Raw genomic sequence first — 18,899 nt, forward strand, 5'->3', positions numbered from 1 at the left:
TTTGATCTAGCAAATCCTGTGCTGCCAGCTCAGCTCCTCATCATTTGCAATTCCTTCTTCAAGCATAATCTCTGAGGTATGCGGGCCTGGTAATCTTCCTTTTCGGTTTTGCTGTTGGTACCCCTGTGTTTATGTCTGTTGCTTCCTCTGTGTCTTCTTCTGGTGTTGCTCTGTTGCTATCAGTAGGTATAGTGCTAGTACGGAAAGCAACTACAAATAATTAATATCCTATTGATTCTGTTTCACCCCGTCGTTATCCACTCATCAGTATTAGTCATTGCATTGCTTAACAGACTGTAAAAGCATAAGAATTCTTAAAAAAATTGGTATATGAAACTGAAAATTTTATAGACAATCTTCATTTAGACATAAAATACACTTTTTCTTGCGACTGCAACGTCAAGGATTCTGTTGTCTTGTTGAATATTGTTTAGCTATTTGAAAAGTTAAATCCTACATTGTTTGACAATTGATATTGAAACTTTTAATGTCTGTAGTTTGTTATTGAAGCTCATAAAAAAGTAAGAAGATTAGATTCATGCACACAAAATTTGATTAACTTGACACTATTGAAGTTCAAAATTTACAGATTTGTTTAGAGGTGTTCATCATATTAGATTAACCATAAATGGAATTAAGCCAAAATAAAACCTAAGTCTCATTTTTTAGAGTATTGACCTAAAGTCAATTCCAATAGCAGTGTTGGGAAACACCTCAATAACGTTATGGTACAAAATGAATGCTTATTTTGACTTAATAATTAAAAGAGCGAATTGCAATACCTCCTTAGGTTTCATGAAATTATATAAGTATTTCTCTTTTTTTAACCATTACATTCACCTCTGTATGTCTTATCTTTGCATAGAGTACTGACTTCCAATTGAATTATAAGTAGCATTATGACAACGTTTTGGATGGGATAGAAAATGAAAAAGGTGACTTTTAGTTGTCGATATTGACGATGACAAATCCAAAATTTTTACTTGTGAATATTTTACGTTAATAAATAAATAAATGATTTTAAACATATAAGTTATCTGAAATTTATAGTGAATAATGTAAATATATAATTTCGTTAAATTTATAATGAACAATTTAAATTGAAGGGGTTAGTTACTGAAAAAAATTATTCTGAAATGTAATATTCTTTAAATACTTGTATTGAATTTCGATTCTTTTATATCCATAATTCATCAAGTATTTATTATTATATTATTGCCCAGAAAAGAAAGTCCTTAAAATTAATAATGCATGTATTTGTTATGCACGCATGAATTGTACTCTATCTTCTCCGTTGTTTACAAAAGAATCCAACAAATTAAAATGGAATATCCTTTTCTCTAGGACCACAACACCAATGCAATTGAGAAATTGGTTTTTCAGAGTTCGAGTATTTCAACTATATAAAATATTTTTATAACACAGCATGAATATCTAATATTATTGGAAACGATATTAATGAATGAAAAGATAAACATTTCTTTTTAAACTTTATACATCATTCAAATAATTATTTCATGTATCATGTTTAACATTTCCTAATTTTTAATTATATTCTCTTCTTCTAAAATATAATGACATGTACACCAATTAACAAAGTTTATGTTGTTTACAACTTTCTTTCGAAAAGAAATGTTGTTTACAACTTATTTATCACGTTAATTATTATCATACTCTTTCTTTTTCAAACAAAATTTATAATCATATTTTCTTATAAAATTTAATTCTAACATTTAATTTTATTCTCATGTTCAACAACCACTACTAAAAACACTATTATTTACGCGTTGATTTTAAATTGGCGATGACATTTTTGTAATAAACTCAAACGTAAGGCCGACTTTTGTAAAACCGCTTTGAAGAGTTACGGGGTGAACCACATTAATTACACTTACAGCTCATCCACAATATCCTAACAATGTGCAACTCCTAAATTGTGACAAATATAAGATTTCTAATTTATAAATATTTTAATTTGTAAATTAAATTTAAAATAATTTTTTAAATAATATAATTTTGAAAAAATATGTTAATTTTATGCATGAAAAAAGAAAGATATCCCGTGAAGTTGAAGACAATACAATTGAAATGGCAATACTGAATAGTGAGCAGAATCACGGTAGCGTTATGAGAGGGTTAGTAATTGAATGAAATGACAGTACTGAGGATAACCTTGCTGCAGCGTTATGAAAGGGTTTAGAAAATGGATGTTATGAAACGTGTGTGCAGCAAGTCACTCTTGTAGCTTATAATTTTATTTTCTTTGATTAGCATATAAGTTTATTTAATCATCAAAATAAACTTATTTTAATACCTTCTAATTTTAACTTAGATTCTCTATGCCCCAATAACCCTGTACAGCACACAATTTATTCTCAGACGCTTTTTCAACTAGTATTTTAGCTTAATATAAGTTACTAATTTATTTATTTTATTTTTATCCTTATTATTTTACTTGAAATTTTTTTATCACTGCTTTTAAAATAAATTTATTTAATTAAATTATTTTTTTGGGAAAAGAAGGAGGCACGTCATAAAAAAACAAAATAAAATAAAACTACAACACTCCATTGTTTTCAAAAGTCATAAATTCATTTACATCAGGGTTAAACAAATTCATCAAACCTCTATCATTCTTTTATTATATAAAATTTAAATTATTACCTTATTTTTAACATAATAAATTATATATACATATATATAACCAAATAACTAAAAATATTTTTTATTAAAAAATCTTATGAAAAAAATTAATTCAATGAGCTAGTTTACAAGCTAGTTCCATCAAGCACATCCAATTTCTTCCTTTGAAACATTTTTTGTTTAAATTATTTATATTAAAATATGTTTTTAATTTTATGGTAAATTTTTTAATTTTATTTTTCGTCCCATTTAAATTCTTGTTAACTTGTTGGTCTCTAATAATTTTATTTTCTCAGACCTCAACAGCAAGCTCAGAAACATCAATCTCATAACTAATTCAAGTCAAACATATTTACTTAATTATGAAATTCTTAAATAATAAAAATACTAAAAAGTAGATATATTTTATTAGTAGAGATAATATCGATTAATTTATTTAAGTCAGTATAGTTTCATACTCTTGTAGTCTTTGGATTCCTTGTTAGCTCGTTGGCAAGTGTACCAAATCGTCACAAGTAGTAAAGTACTCGGAAGTCCGAGTGTCGAATCCACAGGGACTTTGTTTGTACTTAGATTAATGCAAACCCAATTTAAAAGCAAGAGATAAGAATTTAAAATAAAAGATAAAAAAAGATAGAAGATAAGGTAAAGAAAAGATAAAAGATTTAAAGATAAAATTAGAAGATGAAAGAATTAAAGATAAAATTAAAAGATAAAGAAAAAGATAAAAGATAAAAAAGATAAAAGATTTAGATAAAAGATAAATTCAAGATAAAATAATATTAGGAACTGACTTGCCTTGTCTGCCTAGAATGTATGAGTTTATGATTTTTTCTTTACCAATTCAAGTGATTCTATCCTACCCACGTCTATTCATTTACGTGCCCCTGATGCCTCACGATGACAAACCTATTTTACCTATCTATCTCCCAAATGCCTTTGCAAAGACTCAATAGATAAAATGCATGAAGTTCTAATTCTAGATGTTTGCTTTGACGCATGGGCATAATGCAATCGCTCTATGCCTAGCAACGATTTTATTATGATGTCTTTTCTTCTCGTTCTATTAGACGTTATCCTCTCCCGAGCGTCTAACCCCTAAAACTAATGCATGCATATCTTCTTTAAATCTTATTTAGAAGTTACCCTCTCCCGAGTGGACTAACCCCTAACGGAATATAAAGATGAGTATGCAAGATAAAAATAGAAAAGAAAATAGGAAAGAAAAACCTGTATTGCATTGATAAATAAATAGTGAAGAGTACATCATACATCGCGTTGGCTTTTTAGGCCTGCCAGGTCCTAACTAAGGGATTAGCCACTCATGGTCATTGAGGCTTTACAATGAGAAGGGGTGAAAGAAAGTAAGGGAGTAAATGAAACCCCTAGGAGAGGGGTTTTGTCGTGGTGTGTTGTTTCCCTTGGACTGACTCTCTATTTATAGCTGCTGAAGTGGGCTTTGGGCCTTCGTAGGCGCGCTCAGCACGACACCCCCTCGCTCAGCGCGTTCTTCTGTTGGATCGCAAACTTAGCGCGCGTGTTGCAGGCTTAGCGCGCGCTTCTGTTGGATCACGGGCTTAGCGCGTGACGCGCGCTCAGCGCGCGTATTGGGCTGGGCCTGCTTCAGATTTTATTCTTTTCTGCAATTTTTCTAGCCTTTTTGCTCGTTACACCTCCAGTTTTTATATTTGCAGCCAAAATTCAACAAAACATCAATTCTTTAATATTTAAGCGTAAATAACTGCTAAATAATTATTTTTAAAGACAATTTTGCCTTATTTTCTATCATCAAAATACTATTATTTAGCAGTTATCAAAATCCCCCAAATTAAAACTTTGCTTGTCCCCAAGCAAATCAAATTAAAAGCAGGCTCTGAATGCTTCAACACTTTCAATGGCTGCAATTTCTCATATTCCTCCAATTGGTCCTTTCCGCATTTGTCATAATCTCACAATGGAAGCATAAATTACATCAAGATGAAATTGGTTAGTATCGGAAATCAATCAAGTTGGTTTGCCTCACTTTCCTCACAAGGTTAGTGTTTATCTCTACGCACAAGTGTCTGAGGTGAGTATTTAAAATTTATACGACCTGCAATTAAGATTCCCAAATTTTGCACTTCATCTCAATTAAAGTTATTCTTACTTACATTTGGTGGATCACTAAGGACTTTTATTGGCTTGTAATGGGGCCTGGCTAAACAAGAAATCATGGTTTTTCTGGGATTTCAAACTTAAGGTTATAAGAGAGCATTCATCCTAGAAAAACTTATACTTAGCCTAGGCTTTATTTGTTTTTCAGCCTTAACACATATGCAATCTATTTTTCTTATTTCCAACCTTAGCACTTATGGCACCTCTTTTTTTTTTTTTTTTTGCCCTTATTTTCTTTTTCTTTTTTTTTTTTGGAAAGAGACTTTGGGCTTACAAGTTTTTTTTTTTTGGTGCCTTATTATGTGCTACTTTTACATTCCCTAGACCATCTTCATTCTACCCATCCCCCAAATTAGGGGTTTATTATGACTAAAACCTTTATGCTCTCTTAGAATCCTAAAATAAGGTTAGAGATATCATAATTAGGCTCAGGGGTTTTATTAAAAAAAAATAATTACTAATTTTGGCTCAACAAGGGTGCAAGGGATAAATTTCATCACAGGTTGGCTTTTTGGCTATGTGGCTAAAATAAAGAAACATGGCCTTGATCATATCCACCTTATGCAAATAATCTAACAGTCTAAGAATGATGCAAAATTAGGAATTTAAAAACAGACGTTCTCTCATAATTAAGTTCACACAGCTCACCGGGACAAGATAAAGTTATTGGCTTACCGGACCATGATCTCTTTCCATCAAGCTAACCTTTTCTCTCTTTGTGATTCATGTCCCACTGTCTGACTGACTCTTGCTTCCAGGAACCTAGTATTTTCACAATTGTCATGCAGCATTTCAAGTGTTGAATCCTTCAGAAAAAGCCTAAATAATGACTTCACAAATATCATGTAATTTTTATTCAATAACTGAATTTAAACTACTAAAAATTAAATTGCTGAAATTAAAATGTGCAAAATCAAAACAAAGAAAAGAAATAACACAACTATCCTAAAAAAAACAAATTGCAATTAACTGAAAGAGATAAAGTTAGAAATCCTGAGTTGCCTCCCAGTAAGCGCTTCTTTAACGTCATTAGCTTGACTGGTCAAATGCCTTCAAGGTGGCGTGATGGATGGGCTGTTGAAGTCTAGAAGCTGTGACCATAATCAGAGCTTAATTTAGCCACAAAACATTAATATCTAATCTTATTGGAAATGATATTAATGGATTAAAAGATAAGCATTTCTTTTTAAACTTTATACATCATTCACATAATTATTTCATCTATCATGTTTACCATTTTCTAATTTTAATTTATATTTCCTTCTTCGTAAATATAAAGACATGTACACCAATTAACAAACTTGATGTTGTTTACAACTTCTTTTAAAAAAATGTTGTTTACAACTTATATTCCACATTAATTAATTATTATCTTAATCTTTCTTTTTCAAACGTAACTTATAATAAATTTTTCATATAAAAATTAATTCTAACATTAAATTTTATTCTGAATGTTAAACAGCCACATTAATAACACTTACAATGTCCAACTCCTAAATTGTGACAAATATAAGTTTTCTGACTTATAAATATTTTAATTTGTAAATTAAATTTTTTACAAATATTAATTTAAAAATATTTTGTTTAAATAATATAATTTTGAAAAGTATGTTTATTATATATATATATATTTTTTTTAACAAATATTTTATAATTATGTATTCTTTTTAATTTAATATAATATTTATTTTTAAATATTTCTAACATCTTGAAATTATATCATATACAATTACTAATTTACAAATAATTCTATAAATGATATAATTTTGACAAATATATTTTTTACGTATAATTTCAATAAATATTTTATAATTAAAATTTTTATAGTTTAAAGAAATATTTATATTTTAAAAGGATGTCTCCACATTATATGTTTCATAAAAATTATTTCTAGCGTTATTTCAAAAAAAAATTTGGGGAGAAATTGCATAAAGTAAGGCAAAGGTTTTAGCTTGACAATTAAAAAAAAATGCATAACAAAGGATAACCATTTTTGAAATAAAATAAATTTATTTAATTAAATTAAAATATATTTTATTTTGGAGAGTGAAGGAAACATGTCATAAAAAAAAAAACTACAAACCTCCATTGTTTTTAAAAATCATAAATCCATATACCTGAATAGGGGTAAACAAATTTTTCAAAATCTCTATCATTCTTTTCCAGTATCAAATTTAAATTATTTTCCTATTTTTAAGATGACAAATTGTTTCTGTAAAAAAGATAATAAATTATTAAGAACAAATTCAAATATATATATATATATATATATATATATATATATATATATATATATATAAAATTATAACCAAAACTAAAAATATTTTTTATAAACAAATAATATGAAAAAAAATTAAATTCAATGAGCTAGTTCACAAGCTAGTTCTGTCAAGCACACCATATCTCTTCCTTAAAACATTTTTTTTGTTTAAATCGTTAAGATTTAAATAGGTAAATTTTTTAATTTTGGTTTTTTCCCTTTCAAATAATTGTTATATTTTTGCTACCAAATAAATAATTTTTGTATTTTATTTTTTTACTTTGGATTTATTTAGATAGGGCTTTAGAAAATGGAATAAAATTATTTTGATAGTTATTTAGGAAAAAAAAAGAAAAAATTATTACAAACCAAAAAGTTAACAAAAATTTATTAGGAATAAAAAAATTAATGATTTATCAAGAACTAAAAACATATTTAAATCGTTTATAACATAAAAGAACATGAAAAATCAACCATTATGCAATTCTCTTTGAACAAGACTTATAATTTCCGTCTAGTACTTCTTTACTTGTGGATATTAAAATTATAAGATGTAACATTTTTAAATTAAATTTCAGAGAGCAACTCAGTCCATACACTAAGATAGTGTTTTACCTTGACAGTTGAAAAAATGCATTAAAAAGAAGGATTTGGCGTGAAGGTTTCAAGACAATACATGCATGTCTAATGTTATTTCATTTCTAGTTGGTATAAGAGCACAAACAATGCATACTAAAGGAAAGGCTATGGGTATAGCCTAGGTCTCATGGTCCGTAGGATATCACATTCATTTTTTATTAAGTAATTTTTCCCAAATTAGAATAATTTGAAATAAAAGTAGCATTACTAAAATCAGTTATAATTAAATCTAAACTTTTTTCTTTTTCAATTACTATTACGATAAATTGGCAGTGGTACGTGCTGTAAATATTACATCTACTTATAATGTCAGCACCCAAAAATTATTTTTATAATGTAAAATTTACATTGTCATTAATTTGCTTTATTAATTTTTATTATAACTATTTAAAATTTATATTATTATCATAAAATCCGTATCTATAATTTTTAATTAAGCACAAATTTTTTTAATTTTAGTAAATATTAAAAAATATATAATATAATGTTAGTATTTTTCAAAAAAAAAATCAACATTATCATTAAATAAATCAGTGTGCGCGCTGTACAATAATTCACTTTTATCATTGAAAATAAAAATAAAAACTGTTATTCAAAATAAAATTTGCATTAGTGACTATTATAATAATTATCTTAATGATTAAATATATTTTTATCTTTAATAAATATTTTTTTCCCTAATAAATATTTGTTTTTTTAGTATCTTATTAAATAATAATTTTGTTTTTTGTCCTAGATATTTTGTTGTAATCCCTAATGAATTAACAATTTTTTTTTACTTCCTTTTAAATTAACGAATTTTTCTTTGTCCGACTAATAATAAATAAAAAATTATCAAAAAATAAGCACACAATTTATGAATTTATCATGAACTAAAAAAAAGTATCAATGACTAAAATAAAATAATTTTTTTATTTGAAATTCAACACAGAATAAAAATTTATAAAAAATTAAATATGGGGTACCAAATTTCAAATTTGGCAATAACACATTATCTAATAATGACCTCCAAATCAATTTTGATGGCAATGTTGTAACAACCTTAATAATTTCTTTGACATATCTGCGTTCCTTCTCTTGCATAAATTGACTTCCAAGTCAATGCAAAACAAAAGACACTATAGCAACGTTTTGCATGGGGTAGAAAATTGGAAACCGTGTCAACTTTTTTGCTAAAGAAACCTCTACTCACCCTTAACACACTTTCTATCCCTCTCATTCTCTCCATAAATTATATTTGCTTTGTCTTTTACTAATAAATAAGCAAATTATAATCACCCCATTAACAAACTAATTTTTTTAGTAATCCATTAACAGCCTCATTTGCAGGATTTCTTTGGCTAATTTATGCGATGATTTCTAAACATTTTGGAATACAAATACCAATTATATATATAAGTTCTAAAAGATAGAAACTATATAACTCTATTACTATAATAAAGATGCATTCTTTTTTAATTGATAAATTGTTTAGTTTATTAATTTTATTTATTCAAATTAATTGTATCCAGTGCTATTTAATTGAAAAAAAATGTTGTTTACAACTTATTTATCACGTTAATTATTATCATACTCTTTTTTTTCAAACAAAATTTATAATCATATTTTCTTATAAAATTTAATTCTAAAACATTTAATTTTATTCTCATGTTATGAAACGTGTGTGCAGCAAGTCACTCTTGTTTGCCTAAAAAGAGACTTCCAGGTCAATTAATTTCGTTTTGCGTGATGGATGGGCTGTTGAAGTCTAGAAGCTGGGACCATAATCAGAGCTTAATTTAGCCTCAAAACATGAATATCTAATCCTATTGGAAACGATATTAACGGATGAAAAGATAAGCATTTCTTTTTTAAACTTTATACATCATTCACATAATTATTTCATCTATCATGTTTACCATTTTCTAATTTTAATTTATATTTCCTTCTTCGTAAATATAAAGACATCTACACCAATTAACAAACTTCATGTTGTTTACAACTTCCTTTAAAAAAATGTTGTTTACAACTTATATTCCACATTAATTAATTATTATCTTACCCTTTTTTTCCAAACATAACTTATAATCAATTTTTCATATAAAAATTAATTCTAACATTTAATTTTATTCTAAATGTTAAACAGCCACATTAATAACACTTACAATGTCCAACTCCTAAATTGTGACAAATATAAGTTTTCTGACTTATAAATATTTTAATTTGTAAATTAAATTTTTTACAAATATTAATTTAAAAATATTTTGTTTAAATAATATAATTTTGAAAAGTATGTTAATTTTATACATATGCTTTCAACAAATATTTTATAATTATGTATTCTTTTTAATTTAATATAATATTTATTTTTAAATATTTCTAACACCTTGAAATTATATCATATACAATTACTAATTTACAAATAATTCTATAAATGATACAATTTTGACAAATATATTTCTTATGTATAATTTCAATAAATATTTTATAATTTAAATTTTTATAGTTTAAGGTAATATTTATATTTTAAATATTTTTCTCCAAATTATATATTTCATAAAAATTATTTCTAGCGTTATTTCAAAATAAATTTTGGGGAGAAATTGCATAAAGTAAGGCAAAGGTTTTAGCTTGACAATTAAAAAAAATGCATAACAAAGGATAACCATTTTTGAAATAAAATAAATTTATTTAATTAAATTAAAATATATTTTATTTTGGAGAGTGAAGGAAACAAGTCATAAAAAACTAAACAAAATAAAAATAAAACTACAAACCTCCATTGTTTTGAAAAATCATAAATCCATATACCTGAATAGGGTTAAACAAATTTTTCAAAATCTCTATCATTCTTTTATAGTATCAAATTTAAATTATTTTCCTATTTTTAAGATGACAAATTGTTTCTGTAAAAAAGATAATAAATTATTAAGAACAAATTCAAATATATATATATACATATATATATATATATATATATATATATATATATATATATAATTATAACCAAAACTAAAAATATTTTTTATAAACAAATAATATGAAAAAAAATTCAATTCAATGAGCTAGTTCTGTCAAGCACACCCTATTTATTCCTTAAAACATTTTTTTTTGTTTAAATCGTTTAGATTTAAATAGGTAAATTTTTTTAATTTTGGTTTTTTCCCTTTTAAATTATTGTTAAATTTTTGCTCCCAAATAAATAATTTTTGTATTTTATTTTTTGACTTTGGATTTATTTAGATAGGGCTTTAGAAAATGGAATAAAATTATTTTGATAGTTATTTAGGAAAAAAACAAAAGAAAAAATTATTACAAACCAAAAAGTTAACAAAAATTTATTAGGAATAAAAAAAATTAATGATTTATGATGAACTAAAAACATATTTAAATCGTTTATAACATAAAAGAACATGAAAAATCAACCATTATGCAATTCTCTTTGAACAAGACTTATAATTTCCGTCTAGTACTTCTTGACTTGTGGATATTAAAATTATAAGATGTAACATTTTTAAATTAAATTTCAGAGAGCAACTCAGTCCATACACTAAGATAGTGTTTTACCTTGACAGTTGAAAAAATGCATTAAAAAGAAGGATTTGCCGTGAAGGTTTCAAGACAATACATGCATGTGTAATGTTATTTCATTTCTATGTGTAATTTAAACAAAGATATGAAGTAGAAAAATAAAATAAATCATGTTTGCAGAAAAAATGAGTTCCAAGTCAAGTCAATTTAAATTGCAATTGCTGGGACAACTTTGATAGCGTGTAAAAGGATCATAAGATTTATGGTCAATTTGCGTGAGGTTTGGGCTGTTGAAGTCTTGAAGCTTAATTTAGCCACAAATTTTGCATATCATCTTTTTAATTTGACTATAAATATTAATGTTTGGTTGCTCAGTATTAATTTCATGTATATTTTCCATCCCTTATAGTAAAGAGTATTTGAGTAGAAAATGGAATCATGGATGTGGTGTTTCCTTCTCTGTTCCCATTTGCTCATCCTTTATTTTTCACCCTCTCATTCCTTATGCCACCCCCATGACACCTCTGCCTTGCTCCACTTCAAAAACTCCTTCATTATTTATGAAGATCCTTATTATGATGCATGTGATACTGCTGGTTATTTTTCAAAGACGAGAACATGGGAAAATGGGACAGATTGTTGCTCTTGGGCTGGAGTCACCTGCCACCCCATCTCTGGTCACGTCACTGACCTCGACCTCAGCTGCAGTGGTCTTGTCGGCAATATCCATCCGAACAGTACGCTTTTCCATCTTTCTCATCTTCACTCACTCAACCTTGCTTTAAATGATTTTGATGAATCTCATTTGTCATCTCTCTTTGGTGGGTTTGTGAGCCTCACTCATCTCAACTTGTCTGGTACGTACTCTGAAGGGGATATTCCTTCCCAAATTTCTCACCTTTCCAAATTAGTCTCACTTGATCTCTCATATAATGGGTTAAAGTGGAAGGAACACACTTGGAAGAGATTGCTCCAAAATGCAACAGTTTTAAGGGTGCTTCTTTTGGATGAAAATGATATGTCTTCCATTTCAATCAGGACACTCAATATGTCTTCCTCTTTGGTTACTCTTAGTCTTCGAGAGAATGGGCTAAGAGGAAACTTGACAGATGGCAGTCTCTGTTTACCAAATCTTCAGCACTTGGATCTTTCATATAATCGGGCCCTTAAAGGTCAGCTTCCAGAAGTGAGTTGCAGAACAACTTCTCTTGATTTCTTAGATATTTCAAATTGTGGTTTCCAAGGGTCAATCCCTCCCTCTTTCTCCAACCTCATACATCTCACTTCCCTGGACCTTTCAGATAACAACCTCAACGGTTCAATCCCTCCCTCTTTCTTTAACCTCACACATCTTACTTCCTTGGATCTCTCAGATAACAACCTCAACCTCAACGGTTCAATCCCTCCCTCTTTCTCCAACCTCATACATCTCACTTCCCTGGACCTTTCAGGTAACAATCTCGGTTCAATCCCTCCCTCTTTCTTTAACCTCACACATCTCACTTCCCTGGATCTCTCATTTAACAACCTCAACGGTTCAATCCCTCCCTCTTTCTCCAACCTCATACATCTCACTTCCCTGGACCTCTCAGGTAACCACCTCAACGGTTCAATCCCTCCCTCTTTCTCCAACCTCATACATCTTACTTCCTTGGATCTCTCATATAACAACCTCAACGGTTCAATCCCATCCTCACTCTTGACCCTTCCACGGCTAAACTTTCTGTATCTATACGATAATCAACTCAGTGGTCAAATCCCAGATGCGTTTCCTCAGTCAAACAGCTTTCACGAATTGCATTTGAGTGATAACAAAATAGAGGGTGAGCTGCCTTCAACACTTTCAAATCTTCAACATCTCATTCACTTGGATCTTTCATATAATAAATTGGAGGGCCCTCTGCCTAACAATATAACAGGGTTTTCAAACCTAACATCGTTATGGTTAAATGGAAACTTACTGAATGGGACAATTCCTTCTTGGTGTTTATCTTTGCCATCTTTGAAGCAGTTAGATCTATCAGGAAACCAACTCTCTGGGCATATTAGTGCAATCTCATCATATTCCTTGGAGACATTGTTTTTATCCCACAACAAGTTACAAGGCAATATTCCAGAATCAATTTTTAGCCTTGTAAACCTTATTTTCTTAGGTCTATCATCAAACAATTTAAGTGGATCTGTCAAATTTCATCGTTTCTCCAAGCTTCAATATTTGGAAGAACTTCACCTTTCATGGAATGATCAGTTATCACTAAATTTCGAATCCAATGTCAATTATAATTTCTCTAATTTAATGTTGTTGAACTTATCTTCTATGGTTTTAACTGAATTTCCAAAATTATCGGGAAAAGTCCCAATTTTAGAATCACTCTATTTGTCCAATAACAAACTTAAAGGTAGAGTGCCACATTGGTTGCATGAAATATCGTTATCTGAATTGGACCTCTCTCATAACCTATTGACACAATCATTGCACCAATTCTCGTGGAACCAACAACTCGGTTACCTTGATCTTAGTTTTAACTCAATCACTGGTGACTTCTCTTCCTCAATTTGCAATGCAAGTGCAATTCAAATTCTCAACTTGTCTCACAACAAGTTGACAGGAACCATTCCACAATGCCTTGCAAACTCATTATCCCTTCAAGTTTTGGATCTACAACTGAACAAGCTTCATGGCACTTTGCCAAGTATCTTTTCAAAGGACTGTCGGCTCAGAACTCTGGATCTCAATGGCAACCAACTATTAGAAGGTCTTTTGCCAGAATCTTTGTCCAATTGCATTCATCTGGAGGTTTTAGATCTTGGAAACAATCAAATAAAGGATGTGTTTCCCCATTGGCTTCAAACTCTACCAGAATTGAAAGTATTGGTTTTGCGAGCCAACAAGTTGTACGGTCCCATTGTCGGTTTAAAGATCAAGCATGGATTCCCCCGTTTAGTCATCTTTGATGTCTCTTTCAACAACTTCAGCGGCCCAATACCAAAAGCCTACATACAAAAATTTGAAGCGATGAAGAACGTTGTTATAGATACCGATCTGCAGTACATGGAAATTTCTATTGGAGCTAAGATGTACAGTGATTCTGTGACTATAACAACAAAAGCAATTACTATGACAATGGACAAAATTCCAAAAGGCTTTGTCAGCATTGATTTATCAAAAAACGGATTTGAAGGAGAGATTCCAAATGCCATTGGAGAGCTTCATGCCCTCAGAGGGCTCAACCTTTCCCATAACAGAATTATTGGTCCTATTCCCCAATCCATGGGAAATTTGACAAACTTAGAATCATTGGATCTCTCCTCAAATATGCTCACTGGTGGGATACCTACGGAATTAAGCAACTTGAACTTCCTTGAAGTCCTAAATCTTTCCAATAACCATCTTGCTGGAGAAATACCTCGAGGACAACAGTTCAGTACTTTTACCAATGATTCCTATGAGGGAAACTCTGGGTTATGTGGACTCCCACTGACAATCAAATGCAGCAAGGACCCTGAACAACATTCTCCACCTTCAACTACCTTGAGGAGAGAAGGAGGATTTGGATTTGGTTGGAAACCAGTGGCTATAGGATATGGATGTGGAATGGTCTTTGGAGTGGGAATGGGATGTTGTGTATTGTTAATAGGAAAGCCTCAATGGCTTGTGAGAATGGTCGGAGGTAAACCCAATAAAAAGGTGAAAAGGAAGACAAGGATGAGATCTAATGAAAATGGTAGCAGAATGAATTAGTTGATATATGGCATGACTGGAGAATGTCTTGTTACATACCTGCCATCTTTGAAAACAAAACTTAAGGGCAAGAACTTTATCACACTGCATTGCATGGGAGATCTGGTTCAAAGTTTTGCTGTAATATGAATGTGTTATACTCTTGCTTTTGTCGTATAACTGTGGCATTAATTGGTTGTATAATAATAGATGTTGTATATTTTTAAAAATGGTATGTATTGGCCAATGCTAAAATATTTTGTATCTTAATTCAAGGAGCTGAATTCACGGTTTTAGCTTCCATTGTAGTCTATTTAATTAATTTTCTAACTATTTAACCACCGTGACATGGCTTTAGAAGCTGAGGGGTCCAGGGACTTAACTATAAGAGCACAAACAATGCATACTAAAAAGTTGCATATTTATTTTTATAGCCTAGGCCTCATGGTCCGTAGGATATCACATATTTATTTTTTATTAAGTAATTTTTCCCAAATTAGAACAATTGTCTGGTGAAAATTTTCAAACTTTGAAATAAAAGTTGCAGTACTAAAATCAGTTATAATTAAACCTAAACTTTTTCTTTTTCAATTACTATTACGATAAATTGGTAGTGGTACGTGCTGTAAATATTACATCTACTTATAATGTCAGCACCCAAAAATTATTTTTATAATGTAAAATTTACATTGTCATTAATTTGCTTTATTAATTTTTATTATAACTATTTTAAATTTATATTATTATCATAAAATCTGAAAAATCGTATCTATAATTTTTAATTAAGCGTAAAATTTTGTAACTTTTATAAATTTTAGTAAATATTAAAAAAATATATAATATAATGCTAGTATTTTTCAAAAAAATCAACATTATCATTAAATAAACCTGTGTGTTGTACAATAATTCCCTTTTATCATTCAAAAGAAAAATTGAAACTGTTATTCAAAATAAAATAACCATTAGTGAATTTTATGATAATTACCTTAATGATTAAATATATTTAGTTAATTTTTTTTGCTCCCTAATAAATTTTTGTTTTGTTTTGAGTACTATATAAAACAATAATTTTATTTTTGGTCCTAGATATTTTGTTGTATATAATCCCTAATAAGTTAGCAAATTTTTGTTTACTTCCTTTTAAATTAACAAATTTTGTTTTAGTCCCAACTAATAACAAATGAAAAAAATTATCAAGAAATAAACACACAATTTGTGAATCTATCAGGGACTAAGAAAAGTATCAAGAACCAAAATAAAATGATTTTTTTATTAGAAACTCAACGAAAAGTAAAAATTTATTAAAAATTAAATACAAAAAATAAATATTTATTAGGGATTAAAATTATAATTAAAACTTGTCTTAAATATTAAATCTATTATAATTATTAATTGGTTCACAACATATAAATATTTACACTTGTTAAAATATACTATAATTTCTCTTAAATTATTAGGTAAAATTGGTAAGAGTGTGAGAAACTTAATTATTTATCAATACCAGCTATGTGAATGAACTAATGTGGGTTTTTGAGCTAGAGACTCTTGGGAAAAAAATATTGTCTCATAATGAGAAGAATACATCATAAAAAAATAGAAAATATAAAAATTTGTTTAATATGTTTCAACCCTCATCCTTGCATTGACAATATTATACATTTTAAGGATAACATAGAAAAATTTACAAACATTTTCTCCTTACGATTTCCCCTCTGTTTGTTAGGGTAGTGACAGTTTCTTCGCACTAGATGTGGTGATTCTTCTCATCTCAAAAAATCTCTATTTATAAACCTAACATTCTAATATTAACTGAATTCAAATCCTTAATTTATAAATAATATATTTAATTCTAAATGATATCCTAAAAATAAGATAATATCTTTTTTAAAAGCTAAACAATATCCTATAGATTTGTTATTCATTGATTGAACCATCATTAATTCCTACATCCACAACTTTTATATAAGATTTTATGACAAGCAAGACAAACTTGCAAACCTTCCCTTGATATGACTCATCTCTCTTAGGGTATTGACCTAGGTTGAGTGATTATTCTTATCTCATAAATCTTATTTTATAGACATAACATTCTAATCTTAAATGAGGAAACAAATACCTAATTTATTAATAATATATTTAATTTTATCAACATTCTAAAAATAAGATAATATCTTTTTTTAAGAAAATAAATATCTTATAGATTTGAGAATACAAATAAGATATATCTAACAAGAAGCAAAGTTGGACTTATGTAGATCAACCAACTAATCCCTATACCCACTCATCACCTAAGCTCAGCCAAAACTCGCTTAGGCCTCAACCCTGCATCGCTTAAGCTCTTAGCCAACACCACTTAAGCTACATAAAAAAACATGCTAATTTTTGTGCCCATTCTAGCTTAAGCGCTACCCAACACCATTTAAGCTACTTCAAACTAATTTACTCAAATTAAAAAGAATAATGATTCAACTATTTAATCACTACACATTAAATACCTAATTTATTTTCCGCACATCACGCAACTGGTCCATTTATCTTTTTTATTTATTTCTTACATGTAATTTTCTTTTTATTTTTTAAAATCCAAAATTTTCATCTCTATTTTAAAATAAAGATATTTAATCGATTGTTTTTTACGATCTATAATTTTAATTTTCTATTTTAAAATAGAAATATTAGTCATTTATATTTATAAAATATGGAATTTTAGTTATCCCCAACTAAAAGCTTTGATTGTTAAGAGCTTAATCTTTATTATGATATAGATTAACTAAATTATCTTGTGTCACATTATTAGATTTGAATCACATCAAGTTAGCTTCTTACTAATCAACGCTAAATGATTATGTGGATATAATCACAAATGATCAAAATTATAAATTTTATAACCTTAAGTAATTAATTGTTTTTATTTTAAAATAGAAGTATTAAAATTGTAAAATATAAAAATTAAGACGGTCAAATATTTTTTAAAATATAGAAATCAAAATTAGATATTTTGAAAATAGGAAAAAATTACATTTAAGTTTTTATTTTTATTTTTTACCGGAGGTCCATATGTCTAGTACTTAGAAATCACGTCATTATAAAAATGCGCCACTAGAGCATAATATAATAGCATGAAGGACGTCATTATAATTACATTTAAGCCATGAAGAACGTTGTTATATATGCCAATCCGCAATACATGGAAACTTCTGTTATGGTTAGTGACACCAACAACACTGATCATGAAACCAACTACGCTGATTCTGTGACTGTAACAAAAAAAAACAATTACTATGAAAATGGACAAAATTCGAAATGACTTTGTAAGCATTGCACAACAGATTTGTAGGAGAGATATTCCAAATGCCATTGGAGAGCTTCACTCACTCAGAGGGCTAAACCTTTCCCATAACAGATTTATTGGTCCTATTCTACAATCCATTGGAAATTTGACAAAGTTAGAATCATTGGATCTCTCCTCAAATATGCTCACTGGCGGGATACCTAGAGAATTAAGCAATTTGAACTTTCTTGAAGTCCAAAATCTTTCCAATAACCATCTTGCATTTGTGGGAGAAATACCTCAAGGAAAACAGTTCAGTACTTTTTCCAATGACTCCTATGGTAGAAACTTGGGGTTGTGTGGACTCCCATTGACAGCAGAATGCAGCAAGGACCTTGAACAACATTCTCCACCTTCACTAACCGTTGGGGGAGAACAGGGAGTTGGATTTGGTTGGAAACCAGTGGCTATGTGATATGGATGCGGAATGGTCTTTGGAGTGGGAATGGGATGTTGTGTATTGTTAATAGGAAAGCCTCAATGGCTAGTGAGAATGGTTGGAGGTCAACTCAATAAAAAGGTGAAATGGAAGACAAGGATGAGAGCTAATGAGAATGGTAGCAGACTGAATTAGTTGATATGTGGCATGACTGTAGAATGTCTTCTTGCACACCTTCCTGTTGAAATTCAATTCTGCCTTG

The 18,899-nt window shown here is 28.9% G+C and overlaps 1 protein-coding gene across 1 annotated transcript in view; it reads left to right on the forward strand.

Annotated features, from left to right (window-relative positions):
• Window positions 1-11,598: 11,598 nt before the first annotated feature.
• LOC100781983 (receptor-like protein 53) overlaps window positions 11,599-18,899 on the forward strand; it is a 29,314-nt gene continuing 22,013 nt past the window's right edge. Inside the window, exon 1 of the mRNA XM_006599433.3 lies at window positions 11,599-12,813. Within this exon, the coding sequence (XP_006599496.3) occupies window positions 11,637-12,813 (1,177 nt within the window). The 5' untranslated portion in view covers window positions 11,599-11,636. The remainder of the gene's footprint in view (window positions 12,814-18,899) is intronic.

The sequence above is a fragment of the Glycine max genome, chromosome 16 (genome assembly GCF_000004515.6).
Source record: "Glycine max cultivar Williams 82 chromosome 16, Glycine_max_v4.0, whole genome shotgun sequence".
Taxonomy (NCBI): Eukaryota; Viridiplantae; Streptophyta; class Magnoliopsida; order Fabales; family Fabaceae; genus Glycine; species Glycine max.